We start from the raw sequence: 13,657 nt of genomic DNA on the forward strand, positions 1-13,657 counted from the left end.
GATTCTGTAAGATTAGAAAGAACTTCCTCTTATTAGTACAACTGTGAGCAACCCATGTTGCTTATTTTGAAAGCATTATTGCTGTAAAGCCAGTACACAAAGACATCTTTAATGCACCATTTTGTTAATTTAGAATCTGTGGTGAGCACATGTCTAATCACAGTTCCACAAGGCGTCCCAACGGTATCTCAGGGTTCACTTGTGGATACATCAAGGACCCGTGGTTAGCTCAAGGGTAACACATGATTTAGCTCAGAGGTACCACTCTCCAGACATTTTATTCTCGCAGATTATTGTAAAGTACAGTACACAAAGACATCCCTAATGCACTGTTTTGTCAATTTAGAATCTGTGGTGTGCACATGTCTAATCACGGTTCCACAAGGCGTCCCAACGGTATCTCAGGGTTCACATGTGGATACATCAAGGACCCGTGGTTAGCACAAGGGTAACACATGATTTAGCTCAGAGGTACCACTCTCCAGATATTTTATTCTCGTAAATTATTGTAAAAGTGTAGTTGTAAGTATTATGAAAATATTAAATAATAATTGAATAATTAAATTTTAACTCAAAGCAACTTGCGTTGTTTTGTCACAGTTGTTACATAAGCAGAACTGCTAAGAAAATCAATTTTGCAAGGTTAGTAGGTTCTCGGAGGTTCTCGCAGAGTTCTCGGAGGTTCTTCCCAATTTTGAGGCGCGTACCCGCACCGCCCGCCTGAGGCGCGTACCCGCACCGCCTGAGGCGCGTACCCGCACCGCCTGAGGCGCGTACCCACACCGCCTGAGGCGCGTACCCGCACCGCCTGAGGCGCGAACATATTTCTGCACATAAAAAAACAAAAACCAAAACAGCACCATCGTTTGGCCTATTCCGACCTCGATCTCATTCATGTCGGACTTTTCAAACCCTCCTTTTTTTTTTTTTGTTGTATGCTGGGACGAGCTTGCCGTTCGCCTGATGGTAAGCGATACGACCGCCCATAAACAGTAAAAACACCATCCAGCACCTTGAATTACAAAGTATTCTTTGTAAACAGCAATTTTATTGCATCACAAACAAATCTACCTACAAAGTAGATTGGATATCACTTCCAATAACACATGGTAAAACTAATTCTCCTGAGATTACGGGAAAATAACTTACCCTCAAATAAGTGTTTAATTAATGAATGAATTGCTCATAGCCGAATTTTGCCACAGTGGCCAATAATCCGGTGAGACGGCAATCAGACATGACCGGAGAGTGATTAAGCCCAGTACCAAAGGCTTCACGTGCTTTCCGGGGCACAGGGTTGTTACACTACTAACTACCCGACTCCGAGTTGCGACTAAAGTAATTTTCAAAATGGAAAAACCCATTTACAATTATTATTGGCTCGACCCGGAATTCGAATCCAGGACTTAGAGCAGTAGTCGTACTCGTACTGTGTACGCATTACAATTATGCTACGAAGGTAGTTAAATAAAATAAGGGTTATGGGTCATACGATACCACACTTTCCAGGCGTCGATAAATATACTCTGCGATAGGCCAGTTAGCATCAACCGCCATTCGCCACTCACGTAGTCACTTTAACCAAGACGCCTCCGTAGAATTTCCACACCATGCGCGGCAGCAATACAGGAACGCTGTAGCAATTGGATCGCGGTACCCGCAGACATTTTATCATTCGAAGTTGTTTACACATACCGTTCTCCATCGTAGCATGGTATGCTATATAACGTAGGTGTGTAGTGAACACAATCCAATTTTATGGGCATCGATTACTTATCCCAATTCTGATGTCGTAGTGAAAACTCTTTCCTTGGTTAATTTTTTTACATGACCGGTGAAGTATCACCGGTCTATATTTATTTTCCAGACAGTTATTCAATTATTGAAACACTTCTTTACTTCACTAACAATTTACTGCATAGTAACACTAGCGGAATACACAATGTGCTCGGTTCGAGCGTCCAAATAAGACTCGTACAAAAACTTCTACAAGATTGAGCTCTCGTCGTTCGGCCGGTCCTTATATTGACAGCAGTCGACCTCCCTCCTCTTCTAACACTTCCTCGATGTAATGATAGATGGCGCCACTATCGCTCCGGAAATTCACCAATTCAACGAATAACGAGGTGCTGCGGCGACATATATTTTGATACGTTAAGCTTTTAACTTGTGCATGCTGTGCCAACCTTTCAATAATTGTTACATTTGTACAACTTAATTATATTAGTTTTTATATTTAATTCATAAGTATTAGTTCAAACAATTGTTGGTGGTCAAATAAATAAAAAAAACTATTGCTATCTTCATCCCCTACCATTAATTATCACCAATATCATTCCATAATAATTATTATTTAAAATAATTTTGTTGCAGAAAAAAATCGATTCTCATAACTAGGATTGGTTTATGGAATACAATTGATATTTACTGTAATAGTAAGATTTTAATACCAATGTTCTGGTGTCTCGTTCTGTGTGATTAATCGTAAGCCTTGTTTAATCTGTGCAGGATTTAATGTTAGTAGGCGAAGTGACCATTCCACAAATGTTATATAGCCATGATATAGTTGGTTAAAGCATTCATAGGATATACTATTACTTGAACTTATACGCTTAGACGCTGGGATACTTCCATAGTTTTGTCCATGCCTATTATTCTTTGCCTTTGTTAGAAACTTTATTCTAAAAGGTTTGAATGAGAATTATAAAACCATAGTACAACGAGACGGTTTCATTGCAAAAATATAATACAAATATTAAATTTAATTACCTTTTTGATGCTTCCGAACAAAATACTCTAAGATAGTGGCAAATCTTAAGACAAAAACGGAACAACTAAAATCTTCACTATTATTCACGCAATACATACTAATGTAAAACCAGACTTAGATTAGTTAGTTACAAAACGATTACAATTTCAAATGCAACAGAAGCAATTTCGAGAGCATTCGTTGATTCCATTATAAGTAAATCTTATAAAGATAAAAATTCAAGTGGAAAATATTTTCAAGTTGTGAATTTATTAAAAACACGGCGGCACGGAATAACCAACAGCCACTTTCAAATTTAAATCATCGGAATAATCAGTACTACCCTCCGTGGTACGGTTAGGTCAGACACGCATTATCGAATTATGTTTCGTCGACAAAAAATCAACTGTCACACGTCAACACTTATAAAAGACTATTCGATAATCAATTACAGAAAAACTGCTGCGGCTTAATGAACTTAAGATTAAAACATGGAAGCTAAATTAAATTATACAATTCCATTAAAAACATTTATTCATATATTCAATTTCCCTTTTGTATTTTTACATGTGGCAAATTAGTCACGCATCACCGACTTATATTTTCGCGACAAAACGTCGCCTGTCACTCGTTAACACTAGCAGACTTTATTCACGAATCAATTACAGAAAAACTGATGCGGCTTAATGAACCTAAGATTAAAACATGGAGGCTAATTCAAATTATACAATTCTATGAAGAACAATTATTCTAATATTAAATTTTCTTTCTGTATTTTTATATGTGGCAAGCTGGTTGTACTATTTACATAACTAGCTCTTTGAGGATAAATGTAAGTAGTAAAGCATATTATCTAGACTGATCAAAATCATAATACATTGTCTTGACTGTTCTACCCAGATTTTTCTATAAATCAACAATTTTAGTCTGACAGTGCGCGTCCATCCTTATTTCATTTCAAAGCCGAGGTATCTCGGTGTTAATTATTGCCGTCCGGCTTGCTGGGTGATGAAGATATTCCAACGGACTTAATGGGCCGTCGCGTCTGCAAACCACGGGTCCATGTTTATAATTCAACAAAATTTATATTCTCATTACAAGGATTTGTGCATAAATTGAGACGATTATGCTTCTCATAGTGAACCTGGTTTATGAGCATATTTTGATGTTATGAAGGTTTCAAAATGTTTTTTAATTAGCTTTTGGAGGTTTGATTGTTATAATATTTTTATAAAGAACACAAAAAAATATTAAGTTTTTACAATTTAATTTTTATCTGTAGTTTTTATTTAAGGCGATACCTCAAGGTCCATTTTCATACATTTTGTTTCGGCTTTAATCTGGGTAACTAAACAAGTATTGGCAAGTAAAGAATTTAAATTCACGTCTAGTTAGTGATTAGTTCTCGCAGTTGAAGAAAACGTAAAATAATTAATAATCATGGATATTTCGGCCTTTAAAATTTAATATGACGAAATTTTAAAGGCAGAAATATCCATGATTATTAATTATTTTTACATTTTTCTTCAACTGCGAGAACTAATCACTAACTAGACGCCAATACTTGTTTAGTTACCCAGATTAAAGCCGAAACAAAATGTATGAAAATGGACCTTGAGGTATCGCCTTAAATGATTTAAGCATAATTAAAAAACCATAAAAAATAGTTTATTACTGTTACGTTTCAAGCAGAAAGTCAGACTAATACGATTATTATACACAAAAACCTCATATTTCTTTCACAGAAATCGTAACGCCACGCTTTTTTTTGTTGACGTAACTCTATATTATAATATTCAGTTTAAGTCTTTCTAATAATCTAGAATTTTCTACTTTACCTCCGACGTCCTCGTTCAAACATCAAATACGTTGTAAAGTTCTGAATTTATGAAATATAAAATAACAAACAGAGAGCGTCATAAAAAATCTGAAATTTATATGATGAGTAATAAACAATACTTGATGAATATATATCTTCGTTGTGGATAGTTTAATAACTATCTATCTATATTGATTAATATCAAACCACATGATTAATTATACGAATAAATTAATTACTACTACTTGCTCCAATTTAAGATATTGACCGCAATATAATGTTAAAATATATTAAATATAATATAAAGAACTGTTTGCATATCATTTAATCGTAAATATTTAATTTTGAGATTATAAATTGAAATCACTGAAATGTATTCCCTTTAGGTTACTCCAAATGCTTTGCGAATACTAAAATATTGTTGAGTATTAACGATGATTATCTAGGGACCGTTTACGTTTCGAGTCTAGTTAAATGCTATTTTTGCATGAACACGAAAAGTTGGTACATTAAAAAGAGCATAATATCAGCCTTGTTGCAAGTTATACAATACTACTGCTGGGCTTGAGAGTTGAGCCATTTCTACTAATAAACGGTGTATAGTAAAAACTAAACGAATACTTGTACCTTTGTGTTCTACAGGTCGGCCATAATACTTCATGTGTTATAAATTCTTATGGCGAAATAACGGTTAAGTGAATTGTTTCCAAGTTCCGTGAGGAAACATAACGTTAGAATTGATTATATATTTCTTTCCAACAATTTATTTCATTATAGAATATTTTTTCAGACCACCTAGCGTTAAGATCTATTTCACCTCGTCTAGCAATCAATTTCAATACAGACTGTTTATCCTCTTATTTTCAAATATTATTAATGCGATAGTCACTTTAATACCGTAAAACAAACCCTACTAAGCAGTAAGCATAAAAAACAAAAACATTTGTTTAAAAACGTCATCAAAAACAATGATAGCAAATTAAATGAATGCGCGAGCTAATGTTACTTTAATAACTAAATTATCATACCAGGTGTGATATCGTAAACCGTAATTATAAAGCAAATTATTTCATTTGTGTATTTAAATAATTAACACATACGATACACAAAGCTTAGCGAGTGAAAAGCTATTACAACATATTAACAGCTCTGAAAGATTTACAGCCAAATTAAATCTGAATCATATGCATACAGTAAGAACGCAAAACACCAAAGATATGATACTATCACTACATAGTATAAAACAAAGTCGCTTTCTCTGTCCCTATGTGTGCTTATATCTTTAAAACTACGCAACGGATTTTGATGCGGTTTTTTTAATAGATAGAGTGATTTAAGAGGAAGGTTTATATGTATAATAATAACATCCATTAAATATTCAGCATTGCACCCGTGCGAAGTAGTTATAGACCGGACATCAGAGCCAAATTTTTGGTTCAAAAGTTATTACTAATTGGTAATAAGTCGCTGTCTTATTTGAAATATTCGAATGACAAGATGTCATAGCCTCCTCAGATAATAATACAAAAATAATATATTTCAGAATATATGCCAATATGAGCTTTAAAACGTTCAAATCATGATAAAAATATAAAGTATTTTACATTGATGTTTTGCTATTTCACGGTAAATTGAATAACCATTACATAAGGGCAAAATTATTGTATGACAATCTTCTCAATGTCCGTCCTAAATAATTTTAGACCTCTTTATAAAAGACAAATATTAACTGCACAACAAAAACGTCGTATAAATATATGAAATCTGTGCATTGAAGTTCAGATTTTAGCTTTACATTTAGTTAACCTAAAATTACTAAGTCTAACGTCTTTACAAACAAGAGCCATTATCTTAAACGATAAATACATAGAATGTCAATGTAGATATCCTATTACATTAAATTAATAGATTCCTTATACATGTTTGACGCAATCTTGATTACTTAAGACAGTTTCCTATCCTGTTATAGAAGCTTAGTTTTAAAATTGATTTGAAAAAAAGTGTGTATGTACTTATGTACGCACGTGAGAAGTTATATTTCTTTGGTATAATAAAATAAAGATCTTTCTAAAAATGTTATCCTTCGCGTAGATGTTGGTAGAGAAAACTACACTAATAATATAAAAAAAGTATTTAATACATTACAAATATCGTAAAATAATTAAATTTTTCCGGGCTTTAATTATTATTATTTGTATCTAATATTCATTTATTAATTTATTTGTAAACTTATTACTATAAGTGTAATATATGAAATATATTACACTATTGTAATATATTAAATAATAATTTAATTTAACTAATGATTTATCACGACGGTGTGCGCGCATCGTAAAAATTCACTCTCATAATTTTTGTAACACACAAAAAGAAGTTTAATTTCAAAAATATTTATACAGTCTAGAACTAAATATCCAGAGATTAATGTTAGGTATATATTGACTAATTTTAAAGAATATAATGCTGTTAACACATTCGCGGACGCTACCAGTTGTGTAGGCGTACTAGATTGACACACTACAGTGCGGGCATGCGTACCCGATACAGTATACTATCATCGGCACTCATTCCAAATAGTTTAAAACTTACTTACGTGACAGTAGAGTTTCAGGTATTTTAGATGTTGTGACACGAGGTACATCCAATAGGATTTTAACTTGAAAGTTCATCGGAAATGAACGTTCTGTCATAAATAATATTTTTTATTTGAACGTCATAGTACGATGTGTCATATTAAAATTTCAAATTATGACGTATAATCACGTTCTGTTAACAAACTATTCCACAACTACAACTTCTAACTTATCGACTTTCCGCAGGTGTCGCATAATAAGGTGTTGTGGTGAACTTGTTCCGTCTCCGTCTGAAGATCCACTTTGTGTATTGCAAAGCTTGTGTATCCATTGACAACTTCAAGCAAAGTGGTTGAATACGAAGTTGCTATAAATCGGTGGAATAATAAAAATGAATAATGGCAATACGTGGAGTTATTTACGTATTAAAGTGAATTAATTCATCTTATTATTATTATAAATGTGTAAGTGTGTGAAGATGTTTGTTTGTTAGAAAGCCCCGAAACTTCTAAACGGATTTGGATGAAATTTAGTACACAGATAGAAACGTTCCGGATGTAAATATAGGTTGACTTTTATCCCGGTAAACTATGAAGATTACTCACGCAAGCGAAGATTTAAGCAAAACCTGATTCCATTTGCATTATAAATGCTAGAAATAAGCTTTGTTATTCTGGAACACTGGTAAGTAGAGTAAAAACTTTTGTTTTACATTCATGCATGTATATTTTTTTAGCGTTATATAAACAATGTCATAAAATAATAAATTGCATATAAACTCAAATATTAGTATACATTAGATAAGTATATGATAACTAATGAACATCTTAATGCGTTATCTCGTTGCATGCAGTACTTCCAATAATAAAGGTCGTAAGATCGAACCATAGGGTGTTATGAAATGTATCACATTAATTATATCTCCTTTATGACAAAATATCGTAAACTGTAGCGCTATGGATATTTCTTTTACTTCGGTTTTTAGGACTAATATTCTTATATAAATTAAAGAGAATATAGAATAATATAAGTGAATATATTATATACTGGAGGTAGGTCTCTCATATTCGAGAGTCCGCCTGGGTAGGTACCACTGCAATGTCTATTTCTGCTGCCAAGCACCAGTATGTAGTCACTGTTGTGTTTCAGTTTCAAGGACATTGTAGCCAGTCTAACTATTGGACATAATAAAACTTCAAAACTCATGTCTTAGGATCGCGAGCGCAGTAGGATACCAAACAAAATTTTGTAATTCAAGGTGTTGGATGGTGTTTCCACTGTTTAAGGGTGGTCGTATAGCTTACCAGCAGGCGGCCAGCAAGCTCAATAAAAAAAACAAAGCTGATGTCTTAGTTATCAACGTTTTAATCATAAAATCCAATAATACAAGTGTCATTTAATGCAAATCGATTGAATGTTAAAATATGGCTCATTTACTATCTTCCAATACAGATGGATCAGTTTTCATTGTCATCTTAATCTGTCCAAGGAAGAGATCGAAGGATGACGTCATTCGAAAATTGCCCTTAAATTTCTGCACATGTTCCAAGAATATAGGATACAAGTGTGGCAAAATGGCATGGTCTAACGTAGGAAAGAGGTGATGCAAGGCATGATCACCGAAGAATGTCATCACTTTGAACAGATTCCCGTTGATGTCAGTACGATCCATCACAGCTTCAAGTTCATGCAAGCCCCAGTCTGGTGTAGCATTTCTGAAACGAAAATAGTAATTTATGTATGTCAAAAGAACTTTGCATTTACTATCTCTGCAAATTATAGTAAACCCCAAGAAGTTTTACGAGGGAGATATAACAATTTTTATTTGTTTATTTAATAACACAGCAGTAGCATACGCATTAATAAATTACGAATAACACCGTTATACAAAAACAATTCTGATGTACATTAAATTAAGAAAAAACATACAATAACAATATTAAAATATAAACTAAAATAACAAAAACAATTAACTATTCTAATTTGTCAAGCAAATGTGCTTCATCATTGTTCATATCTTAAATACATGCAGTCCACGTGATAAATGCTTGCTCTTTTTTTGTTATAACACTAAAATTATAGTCAAAGCTGACTGTAAATGATACTCATACACAATATCAGAACCAAAACACGTATATGCTTGCGAAAAGTAATTCTACAGCATTTGTGGTGGGACAGACTCGTGTTACCGAATTCAGCCACTGTTATAAGAATCAGAAACTGTTTTTTTTAGTAATTATAAGATCTTGTTCAAACAAAGATCCCCTAAAGTGATAATATAATAGTAATCAAATTATAATAACAATAATGAGATTCGTCGACTGTCGAGGGGTAATCATCTCTCGTCAGTCGACATTCTATTGGACCCCACTCCACTTACCGTCAGGTGCAGTGGGGCCATTTAGCCGTGGCAGTATAAAAAAAATTATTCGGTATAACGTAAACGATACCGCTAAAATAATATACTTCGATATATAAGCAATTTTGGAAGACGTATTTTTTATAAACCATAATATTTATCGTTATTTTGCCCATGTAAATAATACTAATAATGCATGTTTTTAAACTTATTGAAATAGTGGCGTAACTTTTATAATCATATATGACGTTACCATACTATAATATCTTATTTGCATAAAGAACAATTCCAAAGATAAAGTTATTTTTAAATAAATTTCGTAATATTGTATTGCAACTATAAATCTGATAAACTTTATGCCTGATAATATCAACGCACACACAGCAGCTATCATTTTAATTTCATTATCTTATCCCATAGTGTATATTCTAATTAAAATCTACTCACCTAATTTCGTCGCCATCTTTGAAAATCTTCGGATGATGGTGGGCAGCATTGGACCCAATTGTAGCGAAGATGTAACTTGCAGTGCAAACTATCCAGAGCCACGTAGTGAAAGCCTCATAGAAAGTGCATCCGCTGACAAGCCACATCCACACAGGCAAGGAGAAACCAAGAACATCGTGCCAGCGGTAATGCTCAGTGAAGAAACCTTCACGAGTAAAATTGAGAAAAAATCTGAAATAGAAACAAGCAATTAGTGTGCTCCAAGGAAATTTATTGCACCTTGAAAGACTGTTACAAGATTTCTAGGAAAATTGAAATACGGTAGAAATGTTCTTTCCATTTTCAAGAAGTTTGTTTCCTCACGATGCCAACATTAGTAATCCGCAGCAAGTTTGAAGATTTAAATTGCTGTAATAATATTTTTTATGTAATGGAAATCAAACGACATATTCAATAATTAAATTAAAATTGCGATGCTACATAGAAGATTTATATAAAATAGAATAAAAGTAAAACATTCTACATACACATATTATTATTCACATGAAACTTACCGCTTGGTGAAATTTATCATGAATAGGAAAGGGAAGGTTATTTGCTCAAGTAAAAACGCAAATTTTGCATATAGAGGCTTTTTTCGTGGGTTCCACAATATCATCGGTTCAAATGCACTTATTTCCAAGTCCATTAAAGTGTTCGGGTATAGGTGATGTGATAGCGCATGGGAAACTCTGAAGTCTCTGTAAATAAGGATTTTCTTAATATATAAGTAGGTAAAACAAATAATGAAATACTCGATATTCTTTATTAATAATTTAAAGACACTATCCTTGCAGATTTGTACAATAACATTTTGTTAAAATGTGTGCATTCAACTACCAATAAAATAAAGGTCTGAATTACCGATATAAAAAAAATATTACAATAAAATTATAACTACTCATAAATCAATAATTTTTATAATGTGAATGTATCCAATGGATTCATACGCAAATTGATAGCATAGTGTCAAAGATGTTAATATGTATTATGAAAACTTACCTATAAGACCAAAGACTGAAGTTAAACAAATACATTCTCCAATTGGTTTTCTTATGTATGTAGTTATGTGCCGCCACAGTCATCCAAGCCAGGCTCAGCGAAGCGATCAAGTAAGAAGCCATCACAATCCAATAATCCTTTGCCCAGCAAGCAACAACCGACGCTGTCAATAGCGTACCAAACAGTCCATCAGTTATCAAATCTCCATGTTTTGATGCAGTTTTCGGGATCTTTTTCAGTTCATCCCAAGCGGCACGTTTGAGTTGACGATAAAATCCGTCATCTTTGAATGTGAATGGTGAATTCCGTGGTGTCTTCGCTTCTCTGACGTAGAATTTTTCTAACATCTTTTCCACGGTTGGATTCAGATGGTGACATTCAAAGGCTTCCGTGATGTCTGTTCCCTAAAAATAGTTTCTGTTAGCATTGTTTTAAAGCAGATAATTAATTGTGTTACATTTATCATTTAGTTTGTTTAAATCTGAATTTTGCTTGAAGATATGCATACGTAAATATCCTTTTTCGTAATGATAGCGACTCTGTTTACTTTTTAGAGAAAAAAGTAGCATTCTTAATCAAACTACATTCATCTGTGTATGTTAATAACTTCTAATACACTTCAAAGCACCTAAAACCCTAAGCAATTTCACATATTTTCACATATATAATATTCAGGATAACATTTTTGCGTCTGTATTATGCCAATATCTTTATTAGAAGGTCTTCATTATTGAGTATTTTACCTACACAAAGCTACAGGTGTGTAAATATACTAGGCATGATTTTTAAAATTCCCCGCCGAAATCTTATTTTTTTTTATTCTATAAGACTTTATAACATAACAATAAATAGGAACTATTCCTATTATTATTTATTAGCTATAGATAAAAAATCCTTTCACCGACAAATAGAGATTCAATTACCTTAGAGAGCTCCAACCACTCAGCCCCGCCGGGATGCCTCTGAACAAAATCACTGAAATCGTAAATTCCATTATGCACTCGCCATAGCCCTTCGGCTCCATCATCCATGGCTTTCCCGATCAACCATTGTACCGGGTCTCTCAGACCCTCGTCCCTTAGAGATGGATATTTTAATTGCGGGAAGCTTACATGAGTCTTCTTTTCTGCTGCTCTTTGATGCGCTATTTCTATGTAATCGATTTCTTTTGGAGCCATATTTCTATAGCACACCCGGACGCATCGGCTCACTTATCGGTAATGCCCACTTTAGAGTTTCCAACAGGCCGACAGTTATTGTAAGTGTAAACAATAAAATATACTGATTATTTTAATGTTATGTAAACACAAAATAATACTCTCTTGTACTAAGTATCAGAACTGTTACTTCGTTCGCCAAATCTGTTGTTTATATTTTTTGATAAAACAATTAATAAAGTTATTATTTAATATTTTTCCTCTGGCCTTGCATATAGTGTGTATGCATTATAATTGTTTTTATCTTATCTTCTTTATTATTGCCGAACAATTTCTGACGCAGCGGCTTGCATAATAATATTACAAATGCGAAAGTTTGTGAAAATATTTGTATGTTTGTTAGACGTAAACGCAGAAACAACTGAACAGATTTGGATGAAATTTGGCATACGAGCAAACCTGTGTGCTGGATTATTACGCAGGTCAATATTTTTATCCCGATAATTTGCTCTGGGACATGGGGAAAATAGAATTTTTAAATAGATGGCGCTGGCGTCGTACATTGTTTTATGAACTTTTATAGCGGGAAAGATTTTTTTACGCAGACGAAGCCGCGAGCACCTCCTAGTGTGCAATATTGTCTATAATTTTTTTTAGTATTATTAGATATGATCTCTTTTAAAAATTGTGTTATCCACAGTATTTCGTCTGTGACGATGAATAATCTATATACACTTAAATTAATGTTAGTATAAAATATGTGAAAATTAGAAATTTTTGTATTTTTTCATTGGATGGATTTTTATGCTATCCGTTTTACCACAAATCGCTAGGTTGCGTTGCAATGCGGCCACTCTCTAACATTCAATCATTGAAATGAAAATTAATTTACATTTATATCCGGGAATAGACATTAACGCAGGCGGAGACATGAACAAGAGCTAGTGTAACTTTGGATATATGTCGTAATATTATAGTCTCACTTTATCATGTCTTCGAGGAATCATGACTTTATCTTAGTATTTTTATGCTTATTAACCCGCATAAGGGATTATTTGTATCAAAGCTGGTGTCAAACAGCACATAGGAACATACACTCTAATGTTAACGTGTTAAGAATTTTAATTAAACACAGAGCTAATTTAATAATCATATAGGTAGGTGTTACATATAAGCTTAATTAATTAAAGGAACATCACGCGATCGGGGGCGTTCATTGTATAGTTAGCGCATGATTAATTTCCATTCGCATCATGATATAACAACAGCTTGAATTAATGTATGTAATGTACGTAGTCTAAGTTCTTGCAAGTTCGTTAGGCGGATAATTTGATGCACTTGATGGTTTTCAGCTCCAGTAGCATTCAACAGTTAAATTCTGTATTGAATAGCTATAGTTATAATTACTTAATGATTAGATAATTAGCCTTTTGTGGATGTTACCTTCATCGAGGCGGCGGATTGAATGTGAGCTAAATCGTTTACGCAAAATGCGCAGAATAGTCGCTGTGT

General features: G+C 33.3%; 1 protein-coding gene across 1 annotated transcript; it reads right to left on the reverse strand.

Moving 5' to 3' along the window:
• Window positions 1-8,485: 8,485 nt before the first annotated feature.
• LOC115456405 (cytochrome b5-related protein) lies at window positions 8,486-12,266 on the reverse strand. The gene is made up of 5 exons (XM_030185452.2): window positions 11,912-12,266; window positions 10,989-11,392; window positions 10,502-10,687; window positions 9,948-10,178; window positions 8,486-8,856 (listed from the first exon to the last, which is right to left on the reverse strand). Exons 1-5 carry the CDS (start codon window positions 12,164-12,166, stop codon window positions 8,571-8,573), a joined length of 1,362 nt encoding a protein of 453 aa, XP_030041312.2. The 5' UTR covers window positions 12,167-12,266; the 3' UTR covers window positions 8,486-8,570.
• Between the last annotated feature and the right edge of the window lie 1,391 nt (window positions 12,267-13,657).

This window comes from Manduca sexta, chromosome 20 (genome assembly GCF_014839805.1).
Source record: "Manduca sexta isolate Smith_Timp_Sample1 chromosome 20, JHU_Msex_v1.0, whole genome shotgun sequence".
NCBI lineage: Eukaryota > Metazoa > Arthropoda > Insecta > Lepidoptera > Sphingidae > Manduca > Manduca sexta.